General features: G+C 34.9%; 2 protein-coding genes across 2 annotated transcripts; both read right to left on the reverse strand.

Moving 5' to 3' along the window:
• Nucleotides 1–2,516: 2,516 nt before the first annotated feature.
• On the reverse strand, nucleotides 2,517–3,533 carry LOC148840255 (trace amine-associated receptor 13c-like). The gene has a single exon (XM_088937007.1). The coding sequence runs from the start codon at nucleotides 3,531–3,533 to the stop codon at nucleotides 2,517–2,519; it is 1,017 nt and encodes a 338-aa protein (XP_088793133.1).
• Nucleotides 3,534–11,175: 7,642 nt separating this feature from the next.
• Nucleotides 11,176–12,195, reverse strand: LOC148840256 (trace amine-associated receptor 13c-like). The gene is made up of 2 exons (XM_088937020.1): nucleotides 11,880–12,195; nucleotides 11,176–11,741 (listed from the first exon to the last, which is right to left on the reverse strand). Exons 1-2 carry the CDS (start codon nucleotides 12,193–12,195, stop codon nucleotides 11,176–11,178), a joined length of 882 nt encoding a protein of 293 aa, XP_088793146.1.
• Between the last annotated feature and the right edge of the window lie 712 nt (nucleotides 12,196–12,907).

Consider the following 12,907-nt stretch of genomic DNA (forward strand, 5'->3'; position numbering starts at 1 on the left):
GTATTGATAGGGCCCTCTTCTGGATAAATGAATAATAATATTACTTTGAGTGCCAAAATATATGTTCTATACGCAAGGTGCATACAATGTGTATAAGATAATTTATTATTTATTATTTACCCTTATTGCATAATTATTTCTTGTAATTGATCTTTGATCTCTCTGAGAATCAATGTACTTCACATTGTGCAACATAGACTTATTTTTTTTATAGAATGTTATTGCATCTATGAAATCATATAATGACATGGTAAAGGGTTCAAATGAAAATATTAGAATAGAATAACTATTGTAGTCTCATAAATGTATTCCTCCATGCTCATTGTCAGTTTTGTAGAATAGTTTTCTCTGGTCTTTCATAGATCAGTGTGTTTCTCATGTACTTTGGAAGAACAAAAAAGCTGTCTACTCAGTAAAAACCATTGAAGAGTGAAATTAATCCTTTAATTTTAATTTTTTTTAATTGTGTGTCAGTGTCCAAAAGTAAATTACTTCATGTTTCTTATATTTTGTTAGAAAATGGCTAAGGTTACCTGTGCACTTGTTGCTTGCCTTATGTGATAAGTAAAAAGTTGTCACACAATTATAAGGCTGTCCATTTAGAACACTCTTTATTTTAAATTAAAAAGCACTAAACTTAAGTTCTTTAATATTAAAAAAAGTTTAGTTACAAGTTATTTTAGTTAAAAGTTATTTAGTTAAATTTTAACCAAATTAAACTGCATGACAAAAATATGAGAAAACTACTTCAGTTTTAGGAACAAGTAAAGGTTTATTCCATGCTTAGAAGACACAAAACGTTTCGGCTGTGGAGCCGGGTGTGAATTGAAAATGTACGACTAAAATGTGACTGTCTTATGGGCATTTTAGATAACAAAGACTTTGACTAAAACAAAAACTGATGAATAAATTAACACTGCATCTTTGGCAGCAATTAGAGCTGCAAGTATTTTTGGGTCAGTTTCTACCAACTTCGCTTACCAGTTTGGTACATTTTTGCCTATTGTTTTTGGAAGATTTCCTCATGTTTTCTCAAGTTGTTTGGGGGAATTTTTCCAAAGTTCTAGCTCTGAATTGGGTTTTCATCAAAGATTTTACCAGCACTTTTCTCAAACTATGTTCCCATCAGTTTATGTACATTTCCCAGTCCTTGCTGATAAGAAACAGAACTATAATATAATACAGGTGGATAATTTGTATCTGACTATCTCAGCAATTTTAAAAGGGATCATTCACCTCACCTCAGACAGGCTCCCAGGAGTTACCAGTTCACCAACAGATCAAAAACTGACAGGTAGATTGCAAAATTGAAGTTTTTATTCTATGGTACTTGGTACAACAAGGTATGACTCAAAAACAAACACATTCAAAACTTAGTCCCAAGTAATGAGAAGAAAAATCCATCCCGAGGAGCATTCCTTAATGACCGCACAGTTCCTTTTCTCTCTACCAGGTTGCTACAGACCACAAAAAAGATCTTCCACAACCCCACTTTCCTTAAACAGCTTAGTTCAGTATTCCAGGCAACACATACATTTGCTGTACCAAAGAAAGAAAAACACACTGTGTACAGTACGCTGGTACTTGTTGGTAATCCCTTCATTTCCAAACCAGACGTTCCATTAGACCTCCTTTACCCTGGCGGCTTCAACAACAAACAGGATAAGATCAAAAGTTGTAAGAAACCCTGTTCTACTGGGTAAAATCTCTTAATTTTGGGCAACTAGATGTATAACTGGAGTCAACCTTTAATTGTTCTTACTGTATAACCCAAACTCTACACTGGCATGAAGAAACCCACTCATTTCAGTACCAGTTTTACAGTGTTTTTCAGCTGATTGCAAATTTGCCCAGAGAAGACACATTATTTAACACCAGTAATTTTCAAGAGCTTTTTTCAATGGTCTTGATTGTTTTACACTCATACTTTTTGGTTTGAGGAGCATTTTCAAATCTGATGGCTGGGGGGCTTCAGGGACAGATTGCAGGATTGCTCTCTGGAAACCCCAGCTGGGTTAGGCTTAGCATTCCCACACTACTACAACATGAACTCTCTACCTCCGCTAGCTGGAACTGACCAAATCAAGATTTGAATGTGATGTGAGAGTGTCTGGATGTTCAGGGGGGAAAAGCTGACATAAATAACTCAGAAGCTTCTTGCAGGCCTTGTCAGTATGCAGACTGTCGATTGTCATGGTGTTACATTTTTCTTCATCTCTCATTTGATGCCTCTCTGTCCTTATGTTTTACGTCCTTACTGGCTAAGCACCTCCACACACCAAACTTATCACCTCTGACTGTGAAGTAATTGACAGTTAAACAGACAAACAGTGTGTCATTTAATTCAACTCAGTGAAGACTACTGTCTACTGTATTGTTAGTTGTCTGCTGTATTGGTCAGGAAGATGAAAAAGAAAAGGGGAGTGGACCATACAAAAACACTGGAAATTACATAAAGATCTCAAGTAAACACAGTTACAGCACTATCCAACATACAAGACATTTTCATGCTTGTCTTAAAAAAGATTTATAAACGAGGATGCTGTACAACATATTTTAAACGTGAATATGAGTTTCAATGACTTCTGAAACCAAGGATAAAGTAAGGCATACAGAATTGGATTGACACAGGAGTTAAGATAAACTATTACAGTAGGAGTGAAGAGAGCCGCTGTCGTAGATACATTAACATTTCCTTCAGTGAGTATCCAGATGTAACATGGAATCCAACAAAGAAGAAAGGCAAGCACTACAATTCCTAATTTTTTGGCAGCTTTTCTTTCCGATATTTTGGAAATTTTACCTGTGTTTTCTCGCACATGCTTTCTTTCTGCTGAAGAGCTGATTACTTTTGCATGTCTTTTGGCTACTAAAAAAATTTTCACATATAGAGCTATCATTATAAAACAAGGCAAAATGAAAGTAATTATCAGATTAATTATTCCCCATATTTCACTAACTACAAACAAACACTCTCCAAGACAGGAATTTAGCTTATCTGCACCATCAAAATTTCCATTTAGATAAAGAAAAGCCAACATGTAAGACGGTGATAACAGCCAGCTAAATAGTATTAATAAATGCATGACATTTACTGTTATCCTAGTAGAATAAAGTAATGGGTCACAAACAGCAAAATAGCGGTCAATGGCTATTAAAACCAGATTACTGAGAGAAACTGATATAAGAACAGAGTCAAAAAACTTATAAACAGAACACAGCATATCTCCAAAGTACCAACAAGTTTCTATTAAAGCTGTCATACTTAAAGGCAATACAATCAGTCCTACTAGAAAGTCTGCCACAGCCAGAGAGAGCAGAATGAGGTTAGTTGGTGTGTGGAGCTGCTTGAAATGAGAGACAGAGATAATCACAACAAGGTTTCCACACACAGTTAGGGTAACCATCATTACCAGCACCGTGTATAAAGCAGCATAAGCTGCTTTAGATCGCATTTCTTTTAGACAAGATGCATTGCTCGAAGGAAAACAATACTGCACAGCCTGAGGTTCTTCTGCATGAGCAATTTCCATTGGACTGGAAAAATCTGTTGAAAGTTAAATCCACAACAAATTGTAGAAAGAAAATGTTTTGCCTTTTTGTTAATTTTATCCATAAAAATATTCAATACACAGAGCAAAAAGGCATAGGAAGGAGTACAAAACAATCAAGGTATTTAGGAATATCTCAAAGTCTTCAAGGAGTTTGATTTTTACTCCTGATCGTGTGTACATTAATAGGTCTCTGCCCCCTCCTACTCCTGCTGTAAGGAGGAGCTGATGACTCTTTATTGGTGAAAAAATCTGTGAATGACACCCAATGTGCTACATGTCTGAACAGAGCCTAGAGAACAGATAAATCTGATTGAGTAAGCTTTGAAAATACTAATTAAATATTTTTGAAGGAAAAATAATGTTTAACATATCAAATCTTAATAGATTAAACAAAGGTCGCTAGATCTTCTTACACTAAAAATAGTCTTTAACAGAAAGTAAGATCAGAAATTAAAAAAAAATTAATAATTAAAAAAATTAAAAAGAACAGATAACAAATATTAATATCATAGGACAAACCCTTAAATGTATTACTACTTTTATCTCAAGTCCTTATAGTAACAACAAAAAGACAAATGGTAGGCCTGTGAATACTTTTAAAAAAATTGCATTGGAAGAAAACATTTAGATCTAGACTCTAATTCTTCCTGTATAAAGAACAGAAGCACAGTATATACAGTATAGTTGATAAAGTAATGTCTCATAGGTGACCCTTGTTACCAAAATTCCTCTCCTAAATTATATGTTATACAAACGTAATGCCCTTCTTTCTTGTGTAATTTTTGTACCAAGATTTTGTAACACAATCTGCATTTCACATACTTTTCTATTAAAACCAAACAAAAATGAATTGGAACCTCTCTGCTATAGTCCTTAAAATACCAAACACTACTAACAATGAACATCATTATGTTTTTTATTGTTTCCTTGATATTCTAGTTGTTTTGAAAAGTAAATCTGAAATTGCTTTTTGATCATATCAAATTTAGAAAACTCAAATGCGTTTATTTTAAAAGATTATTTCTTTATTCCTAGAGGAAATAAGACATTGTGTTCCATCTATCCATCTATCACTTTCAAACTGATTAATCTAATACAAGGTTGCAGGGGAGCCCTATCCTGTAGTCTACAGGACTCCAGTCCATAACAGGACACAGAGAGACACAAACAGACTCACACCAGGGTCAATTTCCGAGAAGCCAAAACCTACCAGTGTGTTTTTTGGACTGTGCACCTGGAGGAAACCCCCATGAACACAGGGAGACAAGCTCCACGCACATAGAACCCCAGGTGTTATTTTGATATTGTATCCTGTTAGGCATTTGATTGAAAACATTTTCAACGGAGCTTTTATTTATTACAAAAAGGGAGTAACTCATATTATTTTGACCGAAAAACACAGTCACAATATTATGGTACGACAGTAGATTGTGGTTTGGACATTTGCAGTGCTCCAATTACTGTCCTGATGAAAATATAGTACAGATACAGCCATTCAAAACAAGGTACAGGGTATGCTGTGGTACAACGCGGTGGGCGTGTCGCATCAAAATGCATCTTAACGAGTGATTTTGCGACATACTGCATGCAAATAAGATTATGTTAATAGTATCCGGAATCACCTTGTAAAACCGCCAGGAGGAACTAATAAAGCTTAACCTCTCATGTACAGCATTTGAGGTGTCACCAGAAAACATCCGGTTTCGAATCCCAATCACTGCTGAGTGACAATCTTTATTCAATTAAGAATTTAAGTTGTATACTCTTTAGACTTTTAAATTTAAACTGCGTATTACAGCATGTTAATCATTATACATTAAAAAGTTGGTATATTTTATGAAAGCAAGATTGCTCGGACAAATTTTATGCATCAAAGTCTTTACCGAAGATATTACTAATAGTATTAATAATGAATGACCTTGGACAAGCTGTAAACTCAAAGTATTACCCTGGTCCACATTCTTTGTAACTGTCTTTGTAAACAAAAATACTTTTTTTTTCATTGACAAAAAGTAACACCACAGCATTTCGTTGATCCGATCACGCATTCATTTCCAATCATACAAAGTATGCCGTTCACATGCTCATAAAAGATATTAATTTAGGAACATAAACATATTACTGTATGTAAACCGTACTGTATATGGCTGGTCTTGATAGTTTAAAGAAAAAATACACACCAGTATTCCATTTCTCCCTAAACATTTTAAGCATCAAAGTCTCACGTGGTTATTTCGGAAACATTTTTACGTGCTCCTTCTGACCATATTAGTGTACGTTTATATACTTTGTGAAAATTGATTGTTTTAGCCTTTTCTGCGAATACGCTCATTATCAGATTAAACAAAAGCATACTTTTAGAATTTGATTAATAGGGAATATAAAATGGATTCGCATATCTAAATAAACTAATAATGGTGTAACTACATTCATGTATTGTTGCACAAACAGTAGTATAAGACTTTCCATTGATATGTTTGTCACATGACTGCCTTGGTTAAACGACTACATTTGGTTAAATATACAGTTTACATAATATGTTTATGTTTCTAAATTATGTTTTATGCTCCTCTTCTTTTTATGCTCAGCTACTAAAATTTCCCTTTAGTTGTAAAATTCCATATAAATATTCAATACTAAGAGGATTAAAACGTGCACAATAAAGAGATTAAATGATTAAATCTTTCCACTACCAACCAATGAACCACGAGTGCCCCTGTCGGTCATTTTGGCCAGCCAATCACGTCCTGCGGTACAGTGCGATAGTGCACGCGTAGTTGCCCGCGGTACAGGTTTGTACCGTGAACTTTGAATGGCTGCATCTGTATATAAACGTAATATGGTCAGAAGGAGCACGTAAAAACGTTTCCGAAATAACCACATGTAAGACTTTGATGCTTAAAATGTTTAGGGAGAAAGTGGAATACCGGTGTGTATTTTTTCTTTAAACTACCAATACCAGCCATATATAGTTTACATAATATGTTTATGTTCCTAAATTAATATAGTTTATGACCCTCAGATGCATTATGCTCCTCTTCTTTTTATGCTCAGCTACTAAAATTTCCCTTTAGATGTAAAATTCCACATAAATATTCAATACTAAGTGGATTAAAATGTGCACAGTAAAAAGATTAAATGATTAAATCTATTCACTACCAACCAATGCTTCACGAGTGCCCCTGTCCGTCATTTTGGCCAGCCAATCACTTACTGCAGTATGCCGCGGTGGTTTGTGGGTAGTTGTGTGCGGTACGGGTTTGTACCGTGCATTTTGAATGGCTGCATCTGTACATCCAGAATACTACAAGCTCTAATCTGTGTACTGGAAAAATCTGTATACTGTATAAATATACTGCATATACGGTATGATACCATATGTTTTCAAAGCCACTACAGTACAGTATGTGTGAAATGTTTTTCTTAATCTAAATTTAAAGTTAAATTTCTCATTGCTGAAATTTGTATTGAGGCAAAATATAGATTTTCTTAATGCGGATGTAAACCTGAAAGAGGTACATCGCATTCATAACAAGCTATAATAATAAACTATTTTTATACATCCGGCTATGTAAAAAATATAGCCAAAAGGATCACTCTAAAGGTTAATTCCAAGCTGAAAAGACAAGCCTCAACATGTCTTCTCTATAACTCTTCAGTTTACAGCTCATCCATGGTCATTCATTATTAATACTAATAATAATACAGTATATTCCACATTGCATTTCAATTGGAACATTTTTACAAGTATGAAAAGAGGCAATACACAACGTGTCTTCTCTATAACTCTACAGTTAACAGAAAAATTCCCCCAGAGCCAAACAGCATTATTCATGCCCTTCTTGTGTCTAATTTCCAGGGAGTAACCCTATTAAAAAAGGGTACAGCGCATTGGTCCTTGATTATGGTTAAACAGTACATACAATGTCTGGTGGAGTTTCAGCATTCACTTTTCTGTGATCCGTACAGAACCATGACGTCCCATCAAGGTTTGGTACCAATAAACAAGGGGAACTCCACAGACTTGCTTGTTTGAACTAAACCACGATTCTGCAAATACTAATAATGTACAGTATATCACCTTCTGCAATGCTTCTAGTTTAGCAGGATTTACATGATAAGCACATTGTTTACTTGTGGTGGCATTACCCACGTCTATATTGCTGTACGACACAGGTTTGAGTCGGAGTGTCTGTTAATAAAACAAAGCGCTTTCCAATAAATTTAACTATGTCTTTTTTTTTGGCTTCAGGTAAAGGGGATGAATAGAAAGTCAAATCAGTCAGGATCTCTGAGTTTAGTAAGCGATCGCTTAGGTCTAAAATATTTCGCATAACAAGACTCTCCACATCTAGACAGTGTACATTAGTAAACAACTAATGAACAACTGGTGAATTATTTACTCCTTATTCCATGCACTCTTTTCCAAGAGTAGTGTTGACATTGGCCAACACATCGGGGCAACCAGGACAGGTGGACCCATAGTCTGAGAACTCTGGGCCCTCTGCTTGTGGACTCCAGGCCCAGAGTCTCCATCTCACTAGCGCCACTGACCTTTTCAACATCCTACAAGATTGTTCACTGAGATTGCTCTCTTTGCAGAGCCCTGGGTTCAGCTGTATTTACCTAGGTAACACGTCCCTTCTCATGAAAATATATCCCTTCTGCGATGATACCAACCTTGATAGAGCAGTCTGTATGACTAAATTTTGTTAAGGTGCATTCTGCTGTGGCATGTGGTTTTTCAGGAACACAACTCTCATATTAAAGGAGGAATGGTTATACTGCCATAGTTTTCTCATAAAAGATCAAAATGATACCAACCTTGATAGAACAGTCTGCATGACTAAATTTTGTTAAGGTGCATTCTGCATCCACCTCCTCCACATAAAAAGATGCACATTATATATCTGGAGAGGTGGTATCACCCTATACAATTATTCATTAGATGCATAGGCTTTTTGTCAGCATCAAAGGGAATATCTATGCTTGTTCTGGATTATGAATTGTGATCAGGTTTCATTAACATGGAAAAGATTTTATTAGCCAACCCTTCATCAATGATGTCAACTGGCAACAAACGTTATTCCCAAGGACATTTGTCAGGTATGAGGACTTTCACTTCTGATATTTGCTTTGAATATCCATTCCTGGATCCCAAGATGGATTGAGAAGATGTGTTGAAACTTAGAGTCGCTTAAAATAAATATTTTAATTTTTTACCATATTTTAAATTATATTTATAATTTTAAGAACGGAGAGATGATTAGCCGCTGGGGTCGATGGATCTCTCTTCCAAACCTCTTAAACTGCAACAAGTGAAGGAAGGTGGATAAAACTTTGAGATTTGGACTGAATTAATTTTTAGTGCTTTGATTTCAAAATATACCTTCATGGGCTCACATCCAATAGTTTACATACTGAAAAGGAAAACACAGTCAAATTCTGTCACATTACAGAAGCTGACTTCACCCCCTTGAAGCAGTGTTGAAATTTCCAGTGACAGTAGACCTGGAAGTTTGCAATAGCTGTGCTCACCTCTGTTCTAGGGACTGGTGTATGCTCTGAGCCCACGGACAACCACATCCTACCTGAGGTAATGCTGCCCTTGTCACGTTAGTGTTAACAGACAGATGTCCATCAGTCTCTGAATTTGATTTGAAAAATAAGTTTACAGGAGTAAAGTGTAACAAGGTTCAGCATGCAAGACTCAGCATGCAAGACTCAAGGTGATTTTACCCCCATGAACCCATATAGTAGAATTCTCCTGGGGCAAGAAACCTAGTACTTTGGCATAGTTTGCCTCTATCTAGGGAGTAGTGTTGTGCATACTTTTGGCTCATGAGTGACCATAATCATGGTAGGGGTACAGATGCATCACTTATACATAGGTTTTTATTGAAAAATAAAAAAAAAGATACCAGCATGGGTCATGTGTTCATTATTATGTTAACCTCATATATGAGAATGTTGCACTGTTGATTGATGAATAGAAGCAATTCTCACAAGTTTCAGCACTTAGCATTTATTAATTATATTATAATTATCCATATACAGTAACTAGGAAAAGTTGAAATCCTACTTTTAGTGTAATTGGTATTCATAAGGCCATTCTGGAGATTATACTGTACATTTTTTTTTCATTTGCTAGTACATTGGTACAGCCATCATGAACAATGCCTCTCATCCGCTTCATAGGACTGTTACTGGGCAGCGGAGCACTTTTAGCAACAGACTGCTCCAGCTATGGTGTTCAAGGGAACGTTTCCGCAGGTCTTTCCTCCCGGCGGCTGTCAGGGTGTATAACGCTGCCCAAGGCTAGGACTGTTAGCCCTTCATTTGCTCGTCTATGGACAGCATGTTGCTCCATTGTACTTTTTGGACAGTCAATCTGCATAAACCTATGCACATTATGCACATATTTTATTGTTTTTACAGTGACTATGATCATCATATTTTGCACACATCTATGTATTTATTTATTTTATATTTATTTTGTATAACTTTTCGTCTATTCTGATGTCTGTTTTTGCTTGTCTTGGGGTGGACCGCTGTAACACATACATTTTCTTACAAGATCAATAAAGTCTTAACTATCTATCTATTAAAGTATTTCATTAGATTAGTAACACAGACTTAAAAAAACAGTACACATATTTTTAAATTACTAATCCAAATTTCTTCTTTTCAATAAGCTCATAACGTGGTATAATAACATGGGTAAAATATACAAAACACAAATAAATAAAAAGCAAAGCAAATATTATATATTACATTTTAACTCACTCTATATAAAAGAAAATAACATTGACGTTTATACTTTTGGAAAAGCATAAGAAAATGTAAAAATGAGATAAGACCATTCAGGTCTTCTGCTGTGTGGTTGTTTCTTCTTGATCTGAAGATTTCATCCAGCTGCAACAAGTGAAGCAATGCTATCAACTTTGAATACATGGTTAGTTAGCTTGTTCTAGACACAACCCACAATTTTCAGCGAAAATCTGTGAAAAAGCTATTTCATACAGTTTGCATTTGCACATCCAGGTTTGTTTCATGTTTAAGACATGAATAAGAATTATTCAGAATAATAGCTATATAGTATATCCGGAATTAGATATGTTGGTCACATTTTTTAATGTCTTTCAGAATTTATGAATATGTAAATAATGTCCCCTCATAATTTATTCGTTCCTATGGGCCTGGAAATTAATCTCAGAGCAGTAATATTTTTCTTCTACCATGGTGAGTATCATCTAAATGTGATCTTACTAGCAAACTGTCAATACCATTTCTGTAGAAAGATGGTTTCTCTAAATAATACTCATCTTATATTTGAACCAGTGATTGAATTTACAGCAAAAAGTTAAATTATTAAAGCTTGCAGGTACTATTTGTAATATACACTGTACAGTACTGTATATAAGCTGTTTAATAGCAGGTGCAACAGACACTTCAGTGTAAGGTAATGATACAGTTAATAAAAATATGGTTTGACTTAATTTAGAAAAGGAAAATACTAACATACTGTAGAAGTAATCAACATATATATTTCACACAGATTATTTGTGGACTCTTTAAATTTCTCTTTCCTGTACTCTTTCTGAAACTGAAAGAAAACAATTCAGAGTTTCTCAGTGATCAGGCTATTCAAGGATGAACCTGAACTACATATTTGAAATGTTAAAATGAGTCTTGTGGACTTCTGAAACCAAGGATACAAAAAGGCATAGATTATGGGGTTTATGCAAGAGTTACAATAAACCAGCCAAGTCAGAGAATTAGAGACTATAAGAGGAACAGTAAAGGTTGCGAATCCATCAATGACAATGAAAACATAGTAAGGTATCCAACAAAACAGGAAGACAAATACTACAATTCCTAAAGTTTTTGCAGCTTTCCATTCAGATTTTTTGGAAATTCTGTTGATTCCATTTGTAAATGTTATTTGATTTGTTATAGAATTTATTGCTTGTGCTTGCTTTTTAGCAACCAAAAATATCCTTGCATACAATATTATCATAACATAACAAGGGAAAATAAATGTAACAAGCAGATCAATTATTCCCCAGGTTGCATTGATTAAAATGAAACAATCTCCAAAGCAGCCATTTAGTTTTTCACTATCATTATTGCCATTGAAGAAAAAGAGTGACAAATTATAACACAGTGATGAAAGCCAGCTAAGTACTATGCAGAACAATGATATATTAAGTGTAATTTTAGTGGAGTAAAGAAATGGGTTAAATACAGCAAAATAGCGATCAATGGCTATAAATATTAAGCTACTGATTGAAACTGATGTTAGGCAGAAACTGAATGCAGTACGAAAAGAGCAAATAAAACTTCCAAAATACCAACATGATTCTATTAATTTCACCATATCAAAAGGCATCACAAACACCCCTACTAGAAGATCAACCACAGCCAAGGACAATACCAGCAGGTTAGTCGGTGTGTGTAGTTGCTTGAAGTGAGTGATGGAAATGATCACAATCAGGTTTCCACACACTGTCAGAATTACCACAGCAAACATAGACACATAAAGAATGACAGAAACAGCTGTGGACCGAAGTTCTTTGGTGCAAGATCCATTTATAGTTGGAAAACAATATTGCACGGTTTGAGATTCAGTTAATTCCATCAAGTTGGATTCCATTCAAATAACTTGGTGACAGAAAAGTCTACAGATAGTTCAAAATTGAGATTCGAAGAATGCTCACATATGCAAATAAATCATTCATATACTTTTAGATAATCAAATCAGTCACTACAGAGTGCTTTATTTCTTAGTAAAAATGCTGAAGGTCTTCAATTTATATATGTTGTGCACCTACTGGGCTCTCCTGCTGGAAGCAGGTGTTGATTACACCTCATTGGGTCTATTGTGAGTCTATTGTACCGGGAGTTATTCACTATGTGTTGAGAACTCGACCCCCCCAACCACTGCCAGCACCAACAACAAGTACCTGACAATAACAGCAGGATGATTGCAGCTCCCTACTGGATTGTAAAAAAGACTAGGGAATGTAAAGAGGCATAAGAAACAAAGTTTTCTACGGGTGGCAAAGGGCCTTTTAACCTTTTTGCAAACCAAATTAAATTGAAATGAGTGTTGATTAAAAAAAAGATCTATTCAAACAGAATACAATAGAAACACAATACAATAAAAATGATAAAGACATCAAGCTAATTATTGATGAAAAATGTTAATGAATTAAAATTAGCTTGTAATTAACATATGATTGATAACATGGTTACATTATGAATTATTCTTTATGTTCTTTAAAATGTAAAGTACAAGGACTGGATGATGATTAAGTGTTTTTTAATGCAATGGACTGGTATCCTGTACT

The sequence above is a fragment of the Atractosteus spatula genome, chromosome 2, assembly GCF_055471065.1.
Source record: "Atractosteus spatula isolate fAtrSpa1 chromosome 2, fAtrSpa1.hap1, whole genome shotgun sequence".
NCBI lineage: Eukaryota > Metazoa > Chordata > Actinopteri > Semionotiformes > Lepisosteidae > Atractosteus > Atractosteus spatula.